The 23,301-nt window shown below is 41.9% G+C and overlaps 1 protein-coding gene across 1 annotated transcript in view; it reads left to right on the top strand.

Moving 5' to 3' along the window:
- MB21D2 (Mab-21 domain containing 2) overlaps nt 1-22,497 on the top strand; it is a 115,939-nt gene extending 93,442 nt beyond the window's left edge. The window contains exon 2 of the mRNA XM_025913989.2: nt 19,639-22,497. Coding sequence (XP_025769774.1) covers nt 19,639-20,903 — 1,265 coding nt within the window. The 3' untranslated portion in view covers nt 20,904-22,497. The remainder of the gene's footprint in view (nt 1-19,638) is intronic.
- The last annotated feature ends 804 nt before the right edge of the window (nt 22,498-23,301 follow it).

Below are 23,301 nucleotides of genomic sequence, written 5' to 3'. Positions count from 1 at the left end.
GGGAAGACCTTAGAGACCATCCTGAAACCCTTTGCTGAATGGAAAACTATGGCCCAGTAAGGTCAGGTGTGTGTCCAGAGTAAGTCAGAGGCAAAACCCAAAATAGAACCTAGGACCATCACTCACCAATTTTCAGAAAACCTTTTAAGTAATGGATGGCTGTGTATTAGCATTTCCCAGAGAAGCAGAGCCAATAGAATATAAAAGGAGATGTATTATGAGGAATTGTCTCATGCAGTTATAGAAGCTGAGAAATCCCCCTACCTGTCATCTGCAAGCTGGAGACTCAGGAAAGCTGAGTCTGCAATTTGTTCCAAAGGCCGTGAGAATGAAGGGGAGCCAATGATGCAAATTCCAGTTGGAGGGTGGGAAAAGATGAGATGAAATGCTCCAGCTTGAGCAGTGAGGCAGAAAACAGGGGCACATTTCTCCTTCCTCCACCTTGTTTTTGTCCGTGCCCACCCATGCTGGAAAGGGCAACCTACTTCACTGAACCCACCAGTTCAAATGCTAGTATCATCTAGAAACACCCTCACAGACACATCCAGATATACTTGACCAGAAATCTGGGCATCTCCTGATGCTCTCAAGTTGACAACTCAAATCAGCTATTGTATGCAGTTCGGAATTGTTGATCATGCTTAGTTCCTACAGAGCATTTTCTAAGTTTGCAAAGTTTTAGTTCACCAGTTTCTTTTTTGACCCTCATTTGATCTCATGGGTAAACAGACATTGTTCCCCTTCACAGGTAAGCAAATGAAGGCATGACAGGTAATGACCTTTCCCGTCACATGGTGAATTAATGGAAGATCAGAATTGAGCCTAGGTTTCTTATCATGATTCCATTTTCTTTTCCACAGTTGGATTGTAAATTCTGTGGCTATGCTAAACCATTGGTTCTCAAAGTGTGTCCAACATCAGAGTCACCTGAGACCTTATTAGAAACGCAAACTTTTGAGCCCTGCACCAGACCCAGTGAAGTAGGAACTCTGGGGGCTGAGGTCCAGCAACCTGTGTCTTAATAGTTTCTCCAGATGATTCTGCATGCTAGGTAGAAAACCACTGTGGTAACAAGACAGAATCTGTTTGGTATCCATGATTTCACTACATTTTGCTCGTTTATCAGTCATCTGAGAACATAAAGGATGGTATTAAGCTGAAACTGACCATAAAAATTAGTACATCTTTCTTTTTCTCTTTCTGCCATTTCCCTCCCACCCACTTTTCCCTTCCTCCATCATCCAGGTGCATTGTGGTAACTTTTGACTAAAAGTGTTTTCTGTTCCTGGGGCACCTGGGTAGCTCAGTTGCTTAAGCGTCTGACTCTTGATTTCAGCCGAAGTCAGGATCTCATGGTTCGTGGGTTGGAGCCCTGTGCCGGGCTTTGTCCTGACAGCACAGACCCTGCTTGGGATTCTGTCTTTGTCCCTTTCTCTCTGCCCTTCCCCTGCTCATTCCCTCCCTCTCTCTTTCTCTCCCTTTCTCAAAATAAATAAACTTTTTAAAAAGTGTTTTCTGCTCCTTAGAAAGTTGGCAGAGTTGGTCATGAGCTTTCATATATCCAGCCCATGTTACTTGACACTTACAAAGCTTGGGGAAACTAAAAAGAACAAGGAGGGAGGAAGATGGTTGAATAGATAGACAAATACTGTTAGATGACTTTAATTTTTTTTTTTCAACGTTTATTTATTTTTGGGACAGAGAGAGACAGAGCATGAACGGGCGAGGGGCAGAGAGAGAGGGAGACACAGAATCGGAAACAGGCTCCAGGCTCTGAGCCATCAGCCCAGAGCCCGACGCGGGGCTCGAACTCACGGACCGTGAGATCGTGACCTGGTTGAAGTCGGACGCTTAACCGACTGCGCCACCCAGGCGCCCCATACTGTTACATGACTTTAAAAAAAAAAAAAGTCACATGCCCAAATAATAAGACCAGTGTTACTAACTGACTTAGAGAAGTGTGAACAGAATGCTATTTTAAAAGGAAAATTACATTTTCTCAACATCTGCAAATTTCTAGAAACCGTGTTGGGAGTTTTAGGTAACTTTTTCCTTCAAGCCTCATAATAGCTTGTGAAAGACGTATTATCCTCATTTTTTTTTTTAATGAGGAAACTAAAGTTTCAAAGTCAAGCAACTCATCCAAATGTCAATGTAGCTAATAAATCGCGAAGCAAGTGTTCACATTCAAGCTTTTCTATATCCTAAATTCATAATCTCTTTGTCACATCATGCACATTATCTCTTCGGCATCTTTCTTTTCCATATGCCTTTCTCATCCCAAAGGTATAGAATTCTGTCAGTGGCTGGATGACATCCCATCCTTATGACAGGATTGCTGCAAACAGCATGTGGGCATCTTGGATTCATCAGAGAGTCCATACTGTTTCTCAATCCCAAATCCATTTATGACTAACTTTGAAAGCATATCTATAAAATCAGGTATGAATTAAAAAATATGTATCCGATCTATACAGTCGTTAGGACTTTTTCTTCATATTTTTCCTTTTTTTTTTTTTTTGAAGCCAGTCTAACACTGGTGGAAAAAAAAAAGGAGGGAGGGAGAGAAGAAGAAGGAGAAGGAGAAGGAGGAAGAGGAGGAAAAGGAGGAGGAGGAGGGGGAAGTAGGGAGGGAGGAGGGAGGAAGGAAGGAAAGAAAGAAGGAAGGAAGGAAGGGGAAAAGAGAAGAAAGAAAATTAGGAATGCCTGACCTCTAGTGGAAACACTAAAAACTTCCCATGGTTCTGCTGGAAGGCTTCTCTTCAAACCTCCTCCTCTCCATGTTTAAAATGGAATTCTGGAATTTCTCATCTGAAAGCTTCTCTCATGAGAAGACTGGGGTCTGTGTGCAAAGGTAATTTTTGTCACTGCCTTAAAAATGGGGCTTCTGCATCTCAAATTCACACCGCACTTGGGTGTGAGTCTTTTAATGACCTTTCTCAGGCAAGCACCATCTTTTAAAAATATTCTTGCCCTTTGGTCTTTTCCCCACTTAACTGTAAATCCTAACCTGACTGGGTTTTTGGAAGGGACACTGTATAAATATGAGTGTCTGTGGTTAATCCATTGTGTCTAAATTTGCCTTCGGGACAGTTGATAGCTCTGGAAAGTGAACGCTTCTATTCACACTGTGTAATCTTTGGTTTCAGGGACTAAGCTGTAATTGTGCCCATCACCGCAGGCTTCTTGCCTGGCTGCCAAGCCAGCCCTACAGCCTATACTCACTGACCCACATATGTGCTCCCGAGTGAGGAGTGGAGTGTGCCAAGAGCCCTCAAGCATTCTCGGTTGATTACACAATTGCTTTGTCTAAGTTGAAGATTGAAGTAGAGGACAAAAATCAGCCACTATCTGATGGGTGGAAAGAGAGAGAGGGTGTGAAAAAAAAAATAACTGGAAGAAATCTAACAACAACAACAAAAAAACCCAGATCTTTTTCATTCAGGGCAGAATGAACAAGTGGGAGGTCGCCAATGTTAATGAGTCCCTCAGTCATAAGGAGTGAGAGATGTCCTATCTTTCCTGAATCTCAAATGCTGTCATGTTTCCAAAAGTTGCATCAAGGTTGTGTCTTTCTTGATTTGAAGAACAGGTAGTCTCCGCTCTAAAAGATTTTAGAGAATTATAGGTGCGGTGAACCCCTTCCTCTACCTTGACAGCTTTGCCTTTCTTGAATACATGCAATTAAACTGTCTGCTTTAAAATTGAGGGAGGGAATAGACAGTCTCAATTTTTGAAGGCATTTCAACATTGCTAGTTTAAAACATGTATGTGTCCCTGGAGATGACGCCTCAGTCATGAGTGGGGCCTCAGGGACCCATAGTTTCCACAGACTCCTGGTTAGAGACCCACATACGGAATGGAGAGAGCCCTGGACTGAGGACCAGGACTTTAAATTCGTTTTTAGCACCTGTGCCAGGTGTGGTGCTGTGTCACCTTTGCCTTTTGGGCCTCAGCAACCTGATCTGACAACTATGACAGCTGGAGTATTTAACCTGGAAGGTCAGTTCTGGCTCCAGTCATCTATGACTCATTCATTCATTCTATGTGTGGAGTACATACATACGAATTAAACTTTGTCCCTGGGAGTCCAAGAGTTCCTGAACTGGCAACTGATTCAACAATAATCTTTACCACTATAAAGTTAAAAAACAAAACAAAACAAAACAAAAAAACACCTCTTATTTCTCCTCTAATAGCCACCATGTTAGTTCACAATTCTAGCTAGAATATTGAATTGCCCTATGTTAGTTCACAACTCCTAGCTGTTCAACCCCTTTTCAACCCCACACTACGGAGTCTTGCTCCCTTTTTTGATGGTTGGAGGACAAGTAGAAGTAGGAGGGGAAAAAGCCATCTCTCAAAATACCACTTTCCCACTTCATCATTAAGAGATTTACTTCTTGACTTCCTCTTTGACTTTCCCTTCTTTATTGTGTGGGTGTGGATTTAAAAACTCTGCAACAATTTGACCCTCTTTCAAATGATCTTCCCGTGCTTTTAAACTGCAAATTTCAACCTCCGCACCGGGCTTTGACTGGTTGTTTTTTTAAGTCTGACTTCTTTTGATGTGAACATTTTCAAGCTCAAACAATAAAGTATGTTTCTACCCAGATACTGAAAGTAATTATCAGGTAGACAATCGTGGCTCTGAAGTAGAGTCCGCTCTTTGTCACGCTGTCAGTACTTATATTCTGTCTGTTTTTCTTGGAAATACTTATTTGATCCCCTCATCCTTCCTTAAATTATAGGTATGGGTGTAGTTGTACCAATCCAGACTTTGATGTGGAACATTCTGGCCTTTTATAATGGGAAAACTTTAAGACTTCTTAACTGAGTTATTTTTTGAGATAGCAGATTTTTGGGACGTTACTACTTTGTTGTTTGGAAATCTGATTGAGGGTGTTAGTATTTGACATAAGATTTATTTAAATGAAGATGAAGACAATATAGGCAAGGGGTCATCATCATTAATTAATATGCCACAGTAATGAGGCATATGGAAAACTGATTAATAACTGTTGTCTGGACACTTGAAGGCAAGTTATCTCCTAGGAATGCTGTATGTCTCTTTTGCTGGCATACAGAAAGAAAGAGGGGCATCGCGTCAGTAGCCCACCCAGGCCAGGCATAACTGAGACCTCTAGGTTTATCATCTATAGATTGCCCCTAGCAGAACAGGCTTTACCTCTCCAGCCCTTTCTCCACCTTTCTGCCCACCCTGCAACAAATCAATTAGGAACCTGGTAAGGAATCCAAATGACACAGTTTTCCTTTCTTCAAAATAATTGAATGTGGTCAGACTAGTTTTTAATCCAATTTAGGCCAAACAACCATGTAGGTATTTTGTGCACTTGTATTGGCCAGTCTTTGCAGCTGGCAAAAGCCTCAGTTCCCATATCTGTGCAATGAGAATTCTAATGCTCTTCACATAAATGACTGATGGCCATTCTCAGGGAACGGCAGAACACACATTCGTACAGAGCATACAGTGTAAATCAATATGTGTTTTACTTTTATTGATTGAATCCAGGTTAAAAAATCAATTTCCTTTTTATTAATAACCTTGGCTCCCAAAATCTTTTGGTGTATTTACTTATTTGTAGTCAGAATCAAACAGTTTCCAGAGGGAGTGGTATCTTAACCTTATAACATCAAGGACTATTTCCTCTGCCTTCTCGATACCCGTTATTCCTGTCACTTGAAGCTTTATTTATGATTTTTTTTTTTCACTGTAGCAAATCGGAGCTGAAACTCTGTGCCTTGCAACAAGGTCTTCTAATATACTTTGAGAATCAATTGTCAATCACATCGCCTGCCCAGACAAAGCATTTTTTAGTCTTGGCTCAACCTAGATAGAGCCTGTGATCTCTTGAATTACCAACAGATTTCCTCCGGGAAACCAGAAGGCAAAGTTCAGAGTCACTGGGTGGTACCTTGAATTACCACTGCCCACAGGAGGGTTGCTTGTAATATAGTCTTATCAAATCTTACCGCTTTGCTAAGCCTCTGCTTCCCCAAAGCTTTCATTTTAGGATTCTTTGATTATGGTTCCCAGCTATAAATGCTAGGTAAATGAATGGGGTGTGGGTGCCATCTCCTGGCAGTGATTGGAAACTGCTTAGTAAGACAGAATCCATTTACCTGCAGGGTCTGTTCTTGCACATTAAAGGAAAAACGCACCATTTATCATTAAAACACACACACACACACACACACACATAGGTATTAGACTTTGATCTTAGATCACACTGTAATTACATAGTAGCTTTTCTTCTAATCTCTGGCTGATTGTGGGCTAGAAATTGGTGCTTTGGAAAATATCCTAGAGTTAAATTATTCTTGGAGAGTACGAGATGCCTTTGTGTAGTTACCATATAGTTAGTTTAGGGTCAGCTCATTAACAGGGTCATAGCTTCTCCTTTCCTTCTCTTCTGTAGATGGAGTGTGATTCCTTTGCTTATAGATATAGTGGCTCTGGAGTTCTTCATTGGGTCTGGAAATGACAGTGTCAAATTGACACTATCTGTGTAAGTTTATCTATCACCCTGGCAATTCATCCTGGAAGATGCTCATAAACTCTTATCTTTACGCTATACCATCTATTTATTCATTCAACTGACATCTGTTGAACTTTTGTCGTGTTAGGTTAGGGGATACACATATCATCCGACAAAGGGACACTTGACAGGTCAACAAATAACTGATAATTGGCCTAAGCACTATGCTAAAGAAAGTATGGGCAAAGGTCACCTAATGGAGAGATTAAATACATCATTCACAATTTTTTCCATATATTTTAGAGGAACAGAGGCAGAATAATCCCAGGTGGAAGCTGAAAGAGAAATGTGATTTTGGCTTTTGAATTTGGTTTGACCTTTTACATATTAATAAGGCGGGTACACTTGAACAAGCTCCATTCTGAAGGTTGGTTCCTGCAGTAAACTGGGAAGCTGGCTTTTTCTCCTCAAACCTACTCCCTATTGTTTTCTTTGTAATTTGAGGAAGAAATGCCAATTTCAAAGTAATATATAAGTTTTCATCTCTCCGAAGATTTCTAGAATTGGAAGAGGTTTTAGAATGTCCTTTGGAAAATGAGAATTGGAATATCAGCAAAGCAATAAATTAATAGGCAAGGTGCTAACTGTAAATGAACCAGAAAACAAGCTTGCTGAGCGAAGAAAGATGATGAACTCTTTCTAGGAGTTATGCTCAGATGTAGTTTTATAAGCCACGTATACTAGATCTATACCTTGATTGTGGGAAAGAACAAGTAATTCATTATCATTGGATTGTGCTTCTGGTCTCATGGCCATTTGTAAATCTGACATGTTATAATTTTATCCAGAATTATTAGAGATGTGCCTGTCTAGTATTGCTACACACACACACACACACACACACACGTGTGTGCACATGCCCATGCACGTGCAGTCCCCAAAACAAGAACTACCTTGGTGTGGTACTAAGAAGCAGGAGTAAGGGAGTAGAGCAATCGAAACAGAGAAGAGAGAAAAGCCAATGAAGTGTTATTGAGCTAATGAGCACATTAATCTTGTGAGATCCTCTCGGAAGTTGTATAGAACCCATTTCAGAATTGTCCTAGTAGGATCTGGGGAAGCTGGGGCATTGGTTCACTGATTCCTGCCCCCATTGGTTGAGGATTGCCACCAGTGGTGTCCATTGTTGTGCATTGCGCCCCCTGTACTTCCTGGTAGTGCCAGAGCAGAGACGGCCCCCAGACAAAGGAGCAGACTCATTGGCCTGGAGAAGGGAGACTGCCGGCTTGCAGGACACTGCCTACCTCAGCTGCAAGAACATGGCAGGGCATCAACATCATCTCCTACACACATACACATGAGTATACACACACACACACGCACCACCTACTTGTATATTCATACATATTAGAAAAAAAATAAAATAAGGTGAAGTCAATAACAATAATAAGGATTCATTATACTATTATCTCTACTCTTGTTTATGTTTGAAATTTTCCAGACTAAACTAATTTTAAAACAAGCTCATTGCTAGCCAATGATGATTTTAAAATCCTCTAGAGGAGCCGTCTTTATTTACATTGGGATCATTTTGAGGTAATGTAGCAACTCTAAGTGTGTAGTGTAGACTACAGCTATAAAGTCCAGTTTTAATCAATAGTCTCATACTTTCTTAGGCTGCTGGGTCACAGGAAGGATAGCTCTTCACATAGGCTCATGGATACCAGTTGGTTTCTTGGTTTTGTTTTTGTTTGGCAGGGGGTGGGGTGGGGGAGTCTGTATTTAGAGAAGACACAGGATTCTTCATGTTTCTTTCCCCATGGTTTTCAGTGTGTCTGAGCTTAGGTTTTCAGTGAAGAAATGTTGCCACAGTAGATACTGTGTCCACAGAGGAAAGATTTTGCTGCTTCAGAACTCGGAACTGAGCTTATGGCTCTGTGGTTACGATTTCCTCTGGTAATGACATTCTCAGCCACCCTCAGTCTGTCTCCCCACCTTAGTAGTAGAAATTTAGGGGATTTGACTTTAAAATTAAGGCTTCGCTCTGAGACTGAACTACGTAAATTAGACTATGCGTCTAAATAGATGTGAACATTCTCAAGAGTGTGTCGTGGGGTCCTAAAAGAATGCCAAGGGTGTTGTTGTGATTAAGACAACTTGTGGAATGCTCTCTGAAAATTGTCTGAGAATTAAGTATCCAACACATACACGTGCCTGCATACATAGTTATGTGTCACAACTATTTTACTCATATTCTTCATTCCTTAGGGATGCCTAAAATCAGCTGTTCATCTGTTTTAGAAATCATTTCATTCCAAAATAGAATTTGTTTTATTTTTACATGGGGAAATAAGCTTCCACTATTTCCTAGAATGTTGTATATGGCAATTTCAAAGGCTTGAAGATATGAAGTTGTTTATTCTCTTAGAAGAAACTTTTTAATGCTGGAAAGCAGCATGGGAGAGTGTGAAATCAATTTGAATTTGGATCTCGGCTCAGCTGTTGTGACTATGAACAATTTACTTGACTGATATTCATTGGGATTTCCTATAAAATGAGGGCAGTCTTACGTTCTTGAAAATGCCAAGAGCTTTGGATAAGGTAACAGTAAAACATTCCGCCTGTGCCTTGATGCACAGTACAGCCAATAAACGTGCCCTTCTCAGCCTTTGGCATGAGATGTGCGTAGCTTGAAAGTGTGCTGTGGAAAGTCAGCCCTCCTTTTGCTGTTATGTGTGTTACTGCTAGTACTGTGCTCTCTCTCTCCTTTTAAAACTGGCAGAGTTACAGATGTGACCGCAGCTGGGCTGCATATTAAAAATGAAGATGGGTAAACCTGATGAGAGAGCAGCATCCAGCATTTGAGTCTGGTGTACCCTTGGGTTTCTTACTGCTACTGTTTCTGGGCCCCCCATGGGATGGTCAGAGGTGGCTTTAGGAGTCTACGGTGTAGTTGTCTGTCTTCAGTAGTAGGTTTTTGTCATGAGCGGCCACCTCGGGAGACATCTAGACTCAGACTCCATCGCATATTTGTCTTTTTAGTCTGCCGCAGCACCCCCAAAGATTACGATTGATCATCTCTTGGGACAGGAAATGCCCTCTCTCGACTGGCAGCATTGTTAGAAAATTCTACCTGATACAAGACAGGTCTTTCACTGACAGATCAGGCAGAATATTTCTCTCTATGCCTTCTACTTACTGGAATCCTATAGGTAAAGCCCATTTCTTTACCGGGGTGACTCATCAAATATTTAAAGGTGGATCTCATGGCCTTCTTGAATTTTCTATTCTCCAGGCTAAATGATACACACTCCACTTCCTCTTCTGTGTTTTCACTAGGACCTTTATTCATTTCCTTCAGTATTATTATCTCAGCTTATAATTACATGTTCATTAGTGTATGATTATTTGATTAGTGTGAGAGCTGTTCATGCTCCTTTTCAAATATTTCTGTCTCTCTACCTTCTCAGCTGGAGGTAGAATTGTACTTTCTTCCCGGGGGTTGGGTGAGACCATGTGACTGGTTTGGTTTTGGCCAGTGATTTATGAATGAGAATGACATCTGTCACTTCCAGGCCAGAGCATTTAACTGCTGAAGAGATCCTCCAGGGCTTTCTTTTCCTGCAGTGAGTAACTGTGAAGTTCTAAATGAGGGTTGCTCTAGCTGCCTGGGTCCTGGTTTAAGAAAAGAAGAGCCTCCAGCCAACCCCTCATGGTCATACAGCCTGAATGAAAACAAGACTTTGTTGTTTTAAGTTACTGAGACTTTAGCTTTGTTACTCAGCATAACTGCATCTGTCCTGACTGATACAATTATATGTGGCTTTCTCACTAAATGATAAGTGTTATGTACTGGGGCTGTGTGTTTCTCTTCACCTTTGTATCTTCGGCACCTAGCACAGTACTGGCTGAGAGGAGCCACTAATACTACGTGTTGCATGCATGAACAAATTAAACCTGAGTTTTGAATTCTGTCCATTTCTGCAAGTTCCTGAATGTAGCTTACTATATTATTTCTCTTCTAAAATGTAGACAACCCCATTCCCCAATCAAACCCAGCTTTCCAGTTTCAGAGAAGATAAGTGGTTGCACAGACATCCCCAAATGCCTTTCAATGCAAACCACACTTATCTGAGTCTCAGGCAGAGGTTAATGGGGTACAGCTGACTTAGATCTAAACGCCTCCATCACAAACTTCTCACTTCTTCTGAAGATCCAGAGAAAGGTGGTCTGGTCATCACTGATATATGTTGGTGTCCTCGGGTAGCCATTTAATACCATATTGGCAGTATTCTTGCTTTCCACTTGCTGTTGTTTTTTTCATCTTTCAGGAATGAGCCTTCTAAAGTGAACATGCCTTGTAAAACTGACAATATGTAGCTTTCATGGCCTGTTGTGGCTATGGGAAGCTTCTAGGTGGAGCTAATAAGATGCCCCTTTGAATCTTGCCAAGAAGTTCTAATTGGCAAAAGCCATGACTTTTTAAACTGTCCTAAGAACTAAAAAGAAAAAAAAAAAGAAAGGGCAAGACTTATGAGATGAGGAAAATATATTGATAATGTGTACTGTATGCATGTTCTCAGATCTCTGTCTTTATTGGCTGCCGAGTAGGTACCAGACCACATGCTAAGTTATTTGGTGTGCCTGTTCTCATTTTATCCCTGTGACCACCAACTAAATTTTAGTTGTCATTCCCTAACTTCATTCCCCAACAGATGCCCAGAGTGGTTAATTATGTTGTTCATGGGTGAATCAGACTTGATTTCAGGCCTAACTCATGCTCATTGTGTTCAGAATAGCATAGTAGACTGTGACAAAGAAACTGATTTAAAAATTACGCTTTTTTTTCCATTATGACTTTTGCCTTTTTTTTTTTTTTTAAGTAGGCTTTATGCCTAGCACAGAGCCCAACGTGGGGCTTGAACTCATGACCCTGAGATCAAGACCTGAGCTGAGATCAAGAATCGGATGCTTAACTGGCTGAGCCACCCGGAGCCCCTTTCACTCTGACTTTTGAATTATTAGTCAATGATCTTACAGATATATGCTGGCAGTATTTCGTATTATGTTGTGTAGCAAATCCCATGATCCTTGGGATGTGTTACTGGGGTACTGGCATTGACTGACACAATGGTACACTCAACAAGCAGTTGCCTTCTGATCCCAGGATCTGTGTTAGCCACTGTAGTAATAAAACCTGACTGCAGGAGCTTATGGACAATTGGCTGTGACAATTTGCTGAGCTTCTTTGCCAATTACTGTGTCAAATGCTTTATATTGTTATCTTATTTAGGGGGAAAAATAAGCCGTGAGTACAGCCCGCTATTCAATAGGCATAGAAAGTGCTAATGTAAGAACTCAGACCAAGGCCCTCCATAGGGGTGTACAGGTATTTATAATGCAGGGGCATTTGTTCAGAAGGAACAAGGAAGGGCTGGAATCAGGTCTGCCCTCTGCTTGCCAAGCTGGGTGCCATCCCACACGATAGCCTTCAGCAGAGGAGGCACCCGTGGGCCAGCAGCAGTCTGAGCACAGCTAAGGGAGAGAATACTCTATCCATCTCCCTTCACCTAATATGTTTTATATGCCTTGCATGTGCTAAAGGCCTTAGACAGGCTTAGTTAAATCTTCAGAACAACTCTATGGAATAGGTGGTGTTTGCTATTCCAGTTTTACAGGTAGTGGAGAAAGGGAAGAACATATGGGGAAAATTAATGAAATATCTACTATGTGCTTAGACATTTCATATCGACCCTGTAAGTGTGGTTATGTGGTTGGTTGGTTTTTTTTAAATAGATGAGGAATTGGAAACATAAAGAGGTTAAATAACTTGTCTGAGTTATTTAAGTAGTAAATGGCAAACCCACAGTTAAACCCAAGGCTATCTTAGTCCAGTGCTCTTGCATACACATTTGTATCAAAACAAGGGAAGATCAGGGGAGACTCCTTTGAAGAGGCATCTTTTGAATCAGTCCTATTACCATATATAGTTAGTTTTTACCATACACGGGTTAATCAGTTTTTTAAAAGATTTAAATAAGATTACATGCACTTGTCTCAGAAATTATGCCAAGTAAAACAGACTCTTTGCATTATGGAATATATTGTTACAACCATTAATATTAATGACCACTCAGCAGATTATTGAAAAGCTGGGAGGTTCCAATCGTGTCTTACTTCTCTATTTCCTGTGTCTTATAGTCTATTTATTTTGGAATGGTAATAGCTTCTTGCAAGATTCTTCCTTATGATAAATTCTATTTATGATTAGATCTGTGATAGGTATCTTATATTAGATCTATCTATGGTAAGATTCTATTCTTCCTTATGATAAATGTGGATGCTCAGACATGTTCTGCTGCTTGCTCAAGGCCACACTACAGCTTTGACCAATGAAAGCTCAAAGTTGACACTTTACCTTCAGACCCCCTGCTACTTTCCTTTCAAGCATTCTGCATTTATGTCAAGTTCAGTTGTTGTCATAAGGAAAACAGTATATATATGCCATTCTGACCTTTGCAACAACTGTGGAAATAAGACAATGCTGTTAATCTGTCATCTGGGCTGTGTGATCTTGAATGAGTTATTTCTCCTTTCTGAACCTCCTCTGTAAGGTGAGAGACTCCATGATTTCTTGCCACGAATGAAGAAAATCTTCCCCGAACTGGTATCATTAAAACTCCTGCAGATTGGTGCCTTTCTTGGAATAAGGTGGGCAGCCTACTTCTCAGAATGTTTCTCAGAATGTCAAGTAAGCCTGACAAAAACATTTATTTCTTTGAAGTGTAAATCAATTTTTTATAGCAAGGTTTTATTATGTATTAACAACCAATAGATGGTTCCCCAAGGAGATGTATCAGAATCACAGAAGCATTTTGTCAACATCGTTATATTCTGTACCTTTCCTACTATTAACTGTCACTGACTGTCATGAGGCACTGTTATTGGTGTGTCACATGAGTTTGGGTAGAAAAGATAACACTTTTTTAGAAATGAATATTATTGAAATGCTCAGGTCTTTTTTTTAATTTACGTAGAAATCTTTTGTATACATAGTCAAAGATACAGAGAGAGACAAAGCTGATCTAATTCTGTAGCTTTAATAATAAGACATAATTGGGGCACCTGGATGGCTCGGTGGGTTGAGCATCCGATCCTTGATTTCGGCTCAGGTCATGATCTCACAGTTCGTGAGATCAAGCCCTGCTTCAGGCTCTGTGCTGACAGCACAGGGAGCCTGCTTGGGATTTTCTCTCCCTCTCTCTGCCCCTCCCCCATTCTCACTGTCACTCTCGCTGTCAAAATAACTAAATAAACTTCAAAAAATTATTATAAAAATAAGACATAAACATTTGACCTCTTTGACATATCTTTCTCCCTTCAACATGGGTAACAGCTTTGTTTTGTTTTGTTTTTTATGGAATCTGCACAAATACCTTATCTACTTAGCATTTATTAAATTACCTCCTTGAGCCCCCCCCACCCCCCCCACCCCCCCCCCCCCCCCCCCGTATCTACTGGAGTGACACTGTGAAGCTGGAAACCATACCCAGTTCCTGTGTTCTGGTGTTAACAATCTGGCAGCATATGCTTGAGCGATGATGGCTTGGAGTATGAAGTCACTGGAGTGTGATCAAGTTTCATTCATGAGAATATGAGGGAGCCAGGGACAGAGTCCCATTTTTCACTTGACATTCTATGGAGGATCAGCAAAGGACTAAGTGGATGACATGGAAGTCATTCCTTAAACTTGAGGCCCCAGTGTAACAGAACCCAAGTCCATCTGTCTAGTGCATAGCAAAACCAATCACTGAGACACTGAGTGTGCAGCAAGGAAAGGGTTTCTTCAAGAGGCAGCCAAAGAGGTGGAGGCGGGGCAAGCCTTAAATCTACCTACCCAAAGGAGGGGGTCCAGGATTGCTAAAGACAAGTGGAAAAGGGTCCGGATAAAGGGGAGAGAAGCTACTGAGGAGTGTTATTTTCCTTTCCTTGTTCTCAAAGAGGAGGCCAGGGGTCCTGACTGGTTTGGATGGCTTTTTGATGAAATCTTGAGTCTCTGCAAAACAACTGAATTAACACTTGGTTATCACTGGGTGTCAGGCAAGAATATTATGCTATAGAAACAGGGTAGCAGACAGCATGCCTGAGAACTAGCAGATTTGGGTAAAAGAGTTGCAGCCTGGTTTAGCTGCCCTGTTAACTCTTTAGTTACCAGTTACACCAGTAATTAAGGTCTTCTTAGGTAGAAACTACGGAATAAAGCAAAATCAAGGAATCAATTACAGGAAGGGAGGCTGGGTGGCAGTTTTACTTTGTGTTTTTAAGAGCAAACATGTGCCAATGCTTCCATGAAAAACGGGAGACCGACCCAAGGGAATACGCTCTCTCTCTCCTGCTGACACGCTCAGCGTTCTGTGTGTATCTTCGTTTTATTCTCACTCTTGGTTTTGGATAATTTGCTAATAGCTAAACAGCCAGTCACTTGATCTCACCCTCCTGTAATTACACAGAAATCTTTGGATCAATTCAAAGAAGCACTTGTCAGAACTGGTGTCCGTGGCCAAAGTGTAGGGTTGAATTTTTTTTTTTTTCTCCTCTGCCTTTTTCCCTCCAGCCCCTGGCTGTATTTCAGTTGCATGGCAACCCATCTACCATGATAGCTGATGTCAGCTCATTTTCATTTCAACTTGGCCTAGGAAAGTTTTCAAGGAGGGCATCTGAGTTTGTAGAATGCTGGGGCAGGCTCCAGTGTGTTACCAAATCAGTGGTAACACTGCATACTAATTGGCTCAGGCAGGTAAATGTAAATGTAGGTGCCACAGGGGATTAGCTTCTGGAACAACTGGCCTTGGGGACTGTATTTCTAACTTTTAGGAGCTTAGCAAATGAGCCTCAGCAATATTTTCTCTGCTGCTAAAGTTCTCTCTGCCCTTTAAAGGAGTTAAGTGTCCAAAATTAACCTAACGCCTGAAAACAGAATTTAGACAAATAGTTTTATGTCTCCTGAAAGGAGGGGCAGCATTTTAACTGGTGCATAAGCCACACTGGGGAGGAAAGACCATTTTATTACTGGCAGGAATGTTTTAGTGTATATGCTAACAAGTGGCAACATATTAAAACTTCTTTAATCCAGTAGAGGGCAGAAGTGAATTTTAGCTTTTTCTTTCTTTCTTTTTTAAGTTTTATTTATTTATTTTGAGAGAGACAGAGACAGTGTAAGTGGGGAAGGGGCAGAGAGAGAAAGGGAGAAAGAGAACCCCAGGCAGGCTCCATGCTGCCTGCACGGAGCCCAATGCGGTGCTTGAACTCATGAAACCATGAGATCGTGACCTGAGCCAAAATCAAGAGTCGGACACTTAACCTATTGAGCCACCCAGGTGCCCCAGTTTAGCTTTTTCTTACCTGGCACATTTGCAAACAAATTATACTCAGCCTGTTAATGCACAACTTATTCTGGTTGTCTAGACAGGTCCTTGGTAGTATGCTCAAAGCCAGCTTCATCCTGTTTAGGACAGAAAACAATGTATAGAGTTTTGAGTCATTTATGCCTAAGAGGGAACAGTGATGTGGTATCCAAATTATAATACCACTTCTAATTTGTTCAGCTCTTATTTATTAATTATAATATTTCAACATATCTCCTACATGTATTTATGGCACTCCACATGCTACAATTTAAAAATATTTGAAATAATGACAAATTATTTCATTATCAAATATCCCTCTTTGAAAGCAACTGCCTACCTGTGAGCCCATAAAATAGTGAAAATGATTCTCCCAACCTGTTCTAGATTCTGAGAAGCAAATCTTACCTGTTTATCCTGTAGCTAAAACTTGAGGTGGTGACATTTGTTACATTATAAAGATGAGGTTAATACTGAAACATGGTAACAATTGAGAAATGAATCTTTCTTTGTCTTGGTGTTAATGGTAACTTTTAATCCTTGGTTACTAAATTTGGTTTTTGAAAACCGCTTTTAAAAGGAACATAGGGGCACCTGTGTGTCTCAGTCAGTTAAGCCTCTGAGTCTTGATTTCTATTTCTGCTCAGGTCATGATCTCACGGTTGGTGAGCAGACTCCGTGCTGACATCGCAGAGCCTGCTTGGAATTCTCTCTTCCCCTCTCCCTCTCCCTCTCCCTCTCCCTCTCCCTCTCCCTCTCCCTCTCCCTCTCCCTCTCCCTCTCCCTCTCCCTCTCCCTCTCCCTCCCCCTCCCCCTCCCCCTCCCCCTCCCCCTCCCCTCCCCCTCCCCTCCCCCTCCCTCTCCCTCTCTCTTTCTCTGTATCTCTCTCTCTCTCTCTCTGCCCGCCCCACTCGCCTGCGCATGTGCACACCCATACTCTCTCTCAAAATAAATAAACATTAAAAAAATAAAAGGAAAAGGAAGATAAATTTTCCATGCTGACATTGTAGCAAAGGCTGCTTTTGCTTGGTTGGTATGTAATGTCTTACATTGGGTTACTTAGGAACCAGTCCCTGGAATGGAGTTAGGATATTTATTAAGAAACACCCCTGGGATCAGCCACCATGGAAGGGAGGGACCCTAAGGAGGATCAGGCAGAGGGAGAAGTCAGGTGTCTTTGAAGACCACAGTGTCTGCCTTAGCTGACCCCCCCACCTCCACCCCCGGGAACTCTGGATTTGAATGGTTTTTCAGAGTATCCTGAACCGGGGCATTCCCAGATTGATATGTATCCCCATCCTCCCCCCAAGTCCAGGACATGACTTTGGTTGAGCTGGCTCTTGGCAGCCAGTCCTTAAGGGACAGCACTGACAGCAGGAGTGTGAGAAACAGCCTCCAGTCAGGTATACTGGATTCTTTCTGACCAATTATGGATTTTTTTAAAACAAAAGTGGTAGCTTGCTGTATTCCTATTTATATGTACAGAAATGGCACTAAGTGAGAGTTTTTCATGGTTAATGTGGTTTGGAAAATAGGATCTTAAAGAACAGAAGAGAGCACATTTTTATTTCATTTGAGTATTAAATTCTGAAATAAAACGGTAGTGTAAGCATGTATACAAGGCTTATCTATTTGCATTTGGATTGTCTTATTAATAATAGGCCATGTTGATTCAAAGTAATTGCAGTGAATAATGGAATTGTAGTTTGTGATAGTTCTTTGCGATCTTTGGAGAAAATTTGTTACGTATGTCACAGAGAGTGATGCTGGCAGGAAGGGCATGGTTGTATGTGGATGGGACAGTCATTTACATTTAGTCTTTATTTAAACAATTCATCCCATTAATGGGTTCAGTCCCTTTAATTCTATCTTTTTGTTCCTTTGTCATTTAGTCATACCTTCAGTTCCATTCCCACTGGGTACAGAGCCCAATGCCTGCCTACCACATAGTGGAGACATAGTCCTCTCTCTCAAAGAGTTCACGTTAGCATCCAAAAATCACGTTTTTTATATCACCACACAATTGTACTAGAAAAGCATACCATTTGGGAAGATATTAAGCTCATGATGCAAGACATGAGTTTTCTAAAATTTAGTGTGTGTGGGGTTTTTTTTTTTTGAAAACCCTGGGTTTTTTTCATTGGTAATAAATATTTCAGTTGTTATGTGTGCCTTTGTGAAGACAAGCTAACTTGGTTCATTTTTTAATGAAAATGTCTATCAGATACCCACGTCTGAATGCCCGTAGTTTATCGTGGTTTTTTAAAGTAAAAATGGTCTTCCACAAACAAAGCAGCTGACTTAGCCCACAGCTCTAGCATGAACCCTCTTCTTGAGGACAGCTTTTGTATTTCAGTGTGAGGCAGAAGTGCATTCTGGTTGCTTCCCATTTTGTCACACAGCATTAGAGAGGCAGCCCCAGGTGGCCCCAGTTGGTTAAGCGTCTGACTCTTGATTTCTGCTCAGGTCAGGATCCATGCTGTGTTGGGCTCTGTGCTGACAGTGTGGAACCTGCTTAGGATTCTCTCTCTCTCTCTCTCTCTCTCTCTCTCTCTCTCTCTCTCTCTCTCTACCCCTGCCCCCTTCTTTCTCTCTCTCAAAACAAATAAATAAACATTAAAAAATTTTAAAAAAGAAAGGTGATTCAAGAGTTGGGATTTAATAAAGTTAACCCATTTCATTTTTCTTTTCCATTAGGGATTTTCTGGAGTGAAACTGAATTTTTTAAATAATTTTTTAATTCATTTTTCATTAAAAAAACCTTTTTTTAATGTTTATTTTTGAGAGAGAGATAGAGTGCAAGTGGGGGAGGGCAGAGAGAGAGAGAGGGAGACACAGAATCTGAAGCAGGTTCCAGGCTCTGAGCTGTCAGCACAGAGCCGGACGTGAGGCTCGAAGTCACGAACTGGGACATCATGACTTGAGCTGAAGTCGGACGCTCAACCGACTGAGCCACCCAGGCGCCCTTGAATTTTTTTTTTTTTTAATGCTAGTACAGTAAAGAGTCCAAGGACTGCCAGTATGGTTTAGTGCCACTGTCTTCACGAATGCCTACCAGTTTGTCCCTCCACTTACTTCATACCGTCAAGCGTCAGTTCAGGTGTCAACACGGTGAAAAAAGACAAATGATGTGTTAGTGTTATTGTGGAAAGAGCTGTGACCTCACCAACCCCTGAAAGTGTCCCGCATTCAGTCTCCACAGCCCACGCTGAGAATCACTGGCACAGAGGGATGTTTACGCAGGGCAAACCTAGGGGTGAGGAGGCTGTTTTGGCAAGAGACAAAAGAGCCTGGCTTTGTATGATGACAGCAAAGATGGGGAACAGGGAAGGAGTGAGAAATGTTGCAGAGGTTATATAGACAAAATTTGGCTGTAGAAGCCAATGAAGATTAAAGCTTACTGAGGTTTTCAGCCTGAATGATCTAGTGGATGGTGATGCTACTGACCATGGTGATGATGGGGGGAAGGAAGACCCCTGTTTATGATTGAAAAAGTTACTGCTCTTGCCACAAGAGAAAAGTCTACTGTAATTCTCCCACTCAGTAAAGGATGTATTCTCGCATGTATGAGAAAGAAGAAAATACTGCTGGCTGGGTCCGTGTGGCAGCCTGAGATCTGAATTTGCACCGGAAGCGAATAGTGGGTGTTGGAAACTCAGCACGTTCTACATTGATGCCAAAGAGTCTGGTATCTGTGCTTCCTGTAATAGTGTTTTCTCTTTCTGCTTTTCTAGGAATGGTGCAAAAGCTGGACCAAAAACTTCCAGTGGCCAATGAGTACCTGTTGCTCTCCGGGGGAGTCCGGGAAGGCGTGGTGGACCTGGACTTAGATGAGCTGAATGTCTATGCCCGGGGGACAGACTACGACATGGACTTCACTCTTCTGGTGCCAGCCCTTAAGCTGCATGACCGTAATCAGCCTGTGACACTCGACATGCGCCACTCAGCCTTGTGCCACTCTTGGCTGAGCCTCCGGCTCTTTGACGAGGGGACAATCAGTAAGTGGAAAGACTGCTGCACCATCGTGGATCACATCAATGGTGCCACCAACTACTTCTTCTCCCCAACCAAAGTGGCCGACTGGTTCTATGACTCCATCAGCATTGTCCTCTCGGAGATCCAGAAGAAACCCCAGCGAGGGATGCCAAAGGTGGAAAAGGTAGAGAAGAACGGGACCATCATCTCCATCATTCTGGGAGTGGGGAGCAGTCGCATGTTGTATGATATCGTCCCTGTGGTATCTTTCAAGGGCTGGCCTGCAGTGGCCCAGAGCTGGCTCATGGAGAACCACTTTTGGGATGGGAAGATCACTGAGGAAGAGGTCATCAGTGGGTTTTACTTGGTGCCTGCTTGCTCATACAAGGGTAAGAAGGACAATGAATGGCGGCTGTCCTTTGCCAGGAGCGAGGTGCAGCTGAAGAAGTGCATCTCTAGTAGCCTCATGCAGGCCTACCAGGCCTGCAAAGCCATCATCATTAAACTCCTGTCCCGGCCCAAGGCTATCAGCCCCTATCACCTGCGGAGCATGATGCTCTGGGCCTGTGACAGACTTCCTGCCAACTACTTGGCCCAAGAAGACTATGCAGCGCACTTTTTGCTGGGCCTCATCGATGACCTACAACACTGTCTAGTCAACAAGATGTGCCCCAATTATTTCATCCCTCAGTGCAACATGCTGGAGCACCTGTCAGAGGAGACCGTCATGCTCCATGCGCGGAAGCTCTCCTCCGTCCGCTCGGACCCGGCGGAGCACTTGCGCACGGCCATCGAGCACGTCAAGGCGGCCAACCGGCTGACGCTGGAGCTCCAGAGGCGGGGCAGCACCACCAGCATCCCCTCCCCGCAGTCCGACGGAGGGGACCCCAACCAGCCTGATGACCGTTTGGCCAAAAAACTGCAACAGCTAGTGACTGAGAACCCAGGGAAATCCATCTCTGTCTTTATCAACCCTGATGATGTCACAAGGCCCCATTTCAGAATTGATGATAAATTTTTCTGAGCGTTTTGCTGCCTCCCCCCTCCCCCACCCCTTTTTCTGGTTCTCAAACGCTCATCATGTGTAGTGTGGTTTGTGATGCTGACTTTCCGTTTTTTACATATCCAGCCTAGATTGGATCTGTTAAGAACACATTTTAAGTTTCCTGGTTCTGCAGGACGGTGCAGGCTCTGAAACAGTATATTACTATTTCATATTCTGCCTCTGATTTTGTTGTTTATTTTTTGTAGTTATTGTCACATTGGTTTTTGGTTTTGGTTTTTTTAAGGAGAACTTGAGCCATAGACGAAAATGCCCATGAATTCTCTTGCTTTTTTACTGTTTCATGCTTTGTGCAAATTTGTTAATGAGGATAGGGCAACAGATCTCTTTCTGACACTTCAGGATTCTGTTGTGGGTTTTTTTGTGGGGTTTTTTTTTGTCTTTTTATTTAATTTTTTTTAATGAGCTTTCATCACTACAGATATTTGAGAATCATCTGAACCTGGAAACTACCTGGTATGTTAGCTGGGTTTATTCCCTTTGACCAGTGACGGGAGTAGTTTCCCCCTTTTCACCAAACAATGTAGACTTTGAAAGTGATAATGCTACCAGTTGTGTTTTGAAGCAACTTCATTGAATGTAATTGTCCTCAGATCAGAACTTTGGATGGTTTGGAGGGTGTGTTTGACAACTTTCCAAACAGAATTAAGGTTTCCAAATGGTAGTTTTAGCGTGTGTAATTATTTGAAGCCTTATTTAAATCCTATTAAAGAACATACCATTATAATTGTTATTTGCACTAATGAAATCTTGGCCATTGTCAGAGTTCCAGTGTGTGTATTTCAATAGACATTGACATCCACTGTTGAAATGCTATCATTTTTTTTTTCATTTAACCCATTTCTCTCGATCAATAGAATGATTCTTTGCATTTGTTTCGTTCTCCTTTAATTGTGGGGTCCTGTTTTTCCCTCTTTGATATTCCTGGTTCCTGTCTTATGGAGAGAAGTTTGTAAAGCTTTACACCTGCTATGTGACCATCCAAAGCTGGGGAAAATATACTTGATAGAGTAGGTGTCTTTGTATGTACTGCTTTTGGGGTTATAGAGGTAAGCTTTTATGTAAAGTCTCTTTGCTTCTACTGGGAGTTGTGGGGAAAACTGGCAGAAAGAATTTATAATCCCTGAATAGAAGACACCATGCCTGTTCAAAAGCAGGTTTTCTATAGAGCAGGAACGAGGACATATCTGTGGGTGGTAGCTTTGTGTGGAGGTGTCTTATCTTCATGAATGAAATCACTTGCCAGGTTTAGATACCACAAGTCACTGGCTCCCTGTTTTGATATGGACTCATGGCAAACTGTGGTGTCTGAGAGGTCAGGGGCCCAGCTGATATCTCAAAGGATGACCATGATGTGTACTATTGGAAAGGTCAAGCAACAATTTGGATTTGATCTTAAAGGTCCAGACTCACAAGTTGGATTTTAGCCAATTGAAATCAGGCATATGCAGTCTTGGGTTTTTGCATGGGAATTAATGTAATGCTTATAACTGAAAATGAAATCATTCAGCCATCTTAAGTCAAACACAAAATAATAAACATATTGGCCTTGGAACGTTGTTGTTGCTGTTGTTCGTTTGTAATCGGGGAACCATTTTCTTATTGGTAATACCAACGGTGATTTTCAGTAAACATAGCCCTGGGTTTGCTATTGTCTTTCAGACCAGATGTCCATGTAGTGAACACCCAGTTTTCCTACTAGTATCTTTGTCCCTTTCCCCAGTTTTCCTACTAGTATCTACCTGCCCTCCACATAATCTATGTCCTTCTCAGAAATGAGCCCATCCCCAGCTCCAGATATGCATCCTGATTGGTATAAATCAATCGACATAACCATTTCCCTGGCCACAATTATTGTGGATTAGTCCTGTGAGGTAAGCTGTTCCACTCAGGGAGGGACACGTTCAGGACTCTTGCTCAGAATGCTGGGGAAGAAGCAGGCCTCTGGATGTGCAGGAAGAAGCACTTGGCCTCTGTCCTCTGACAACTATCATATAGTCACGACTGGAACCAGCCTTAGGATGAAATGACATGGTGTAACACTATGGAGAGAGGAGAAAGAACATGAACCACCAGGCACAACCCCCACCCCCACCCCAAGTCTAAGGCCTCTCCTCCCACTGGTTTTTCTTGTCAAATGAGTCAACATTTAGTTCTTTTAGCCGGTTTAAATTTGGCTCAACTCACCAAAATATTTAAACTGACATTCCAAACTATTTTGATTCATTTAAACTATTTTAATGTTAAGAGATGTGTGTCTCTTTTCTTTCTGCAGATGGGTATCAGGGATATCTCCTATAGTTTATCTAAAGGCTAGTTTCTACTTTCTGACTTGCTTAATTCCAAAGAATATCATAGA

The sequence above is a fragment of the Puma concolor genome, chromosome C2 (assembly GCF_028749965.1).
Source record: "Puma concolor isolate L17-30 chromosome C2, mPumCon1.1.hap2, whole genome shotgun sequence".
Classification (NCBI taxonomy): domain Eukaryota; kingdom Metazoa; phylum Chordata; class Mammalia; order Carnivora; family Felidae; genus Puma; species Puma concolor.
This window is presented reverse-complemented; position numbering and strand designations above follow the sequence as displayed.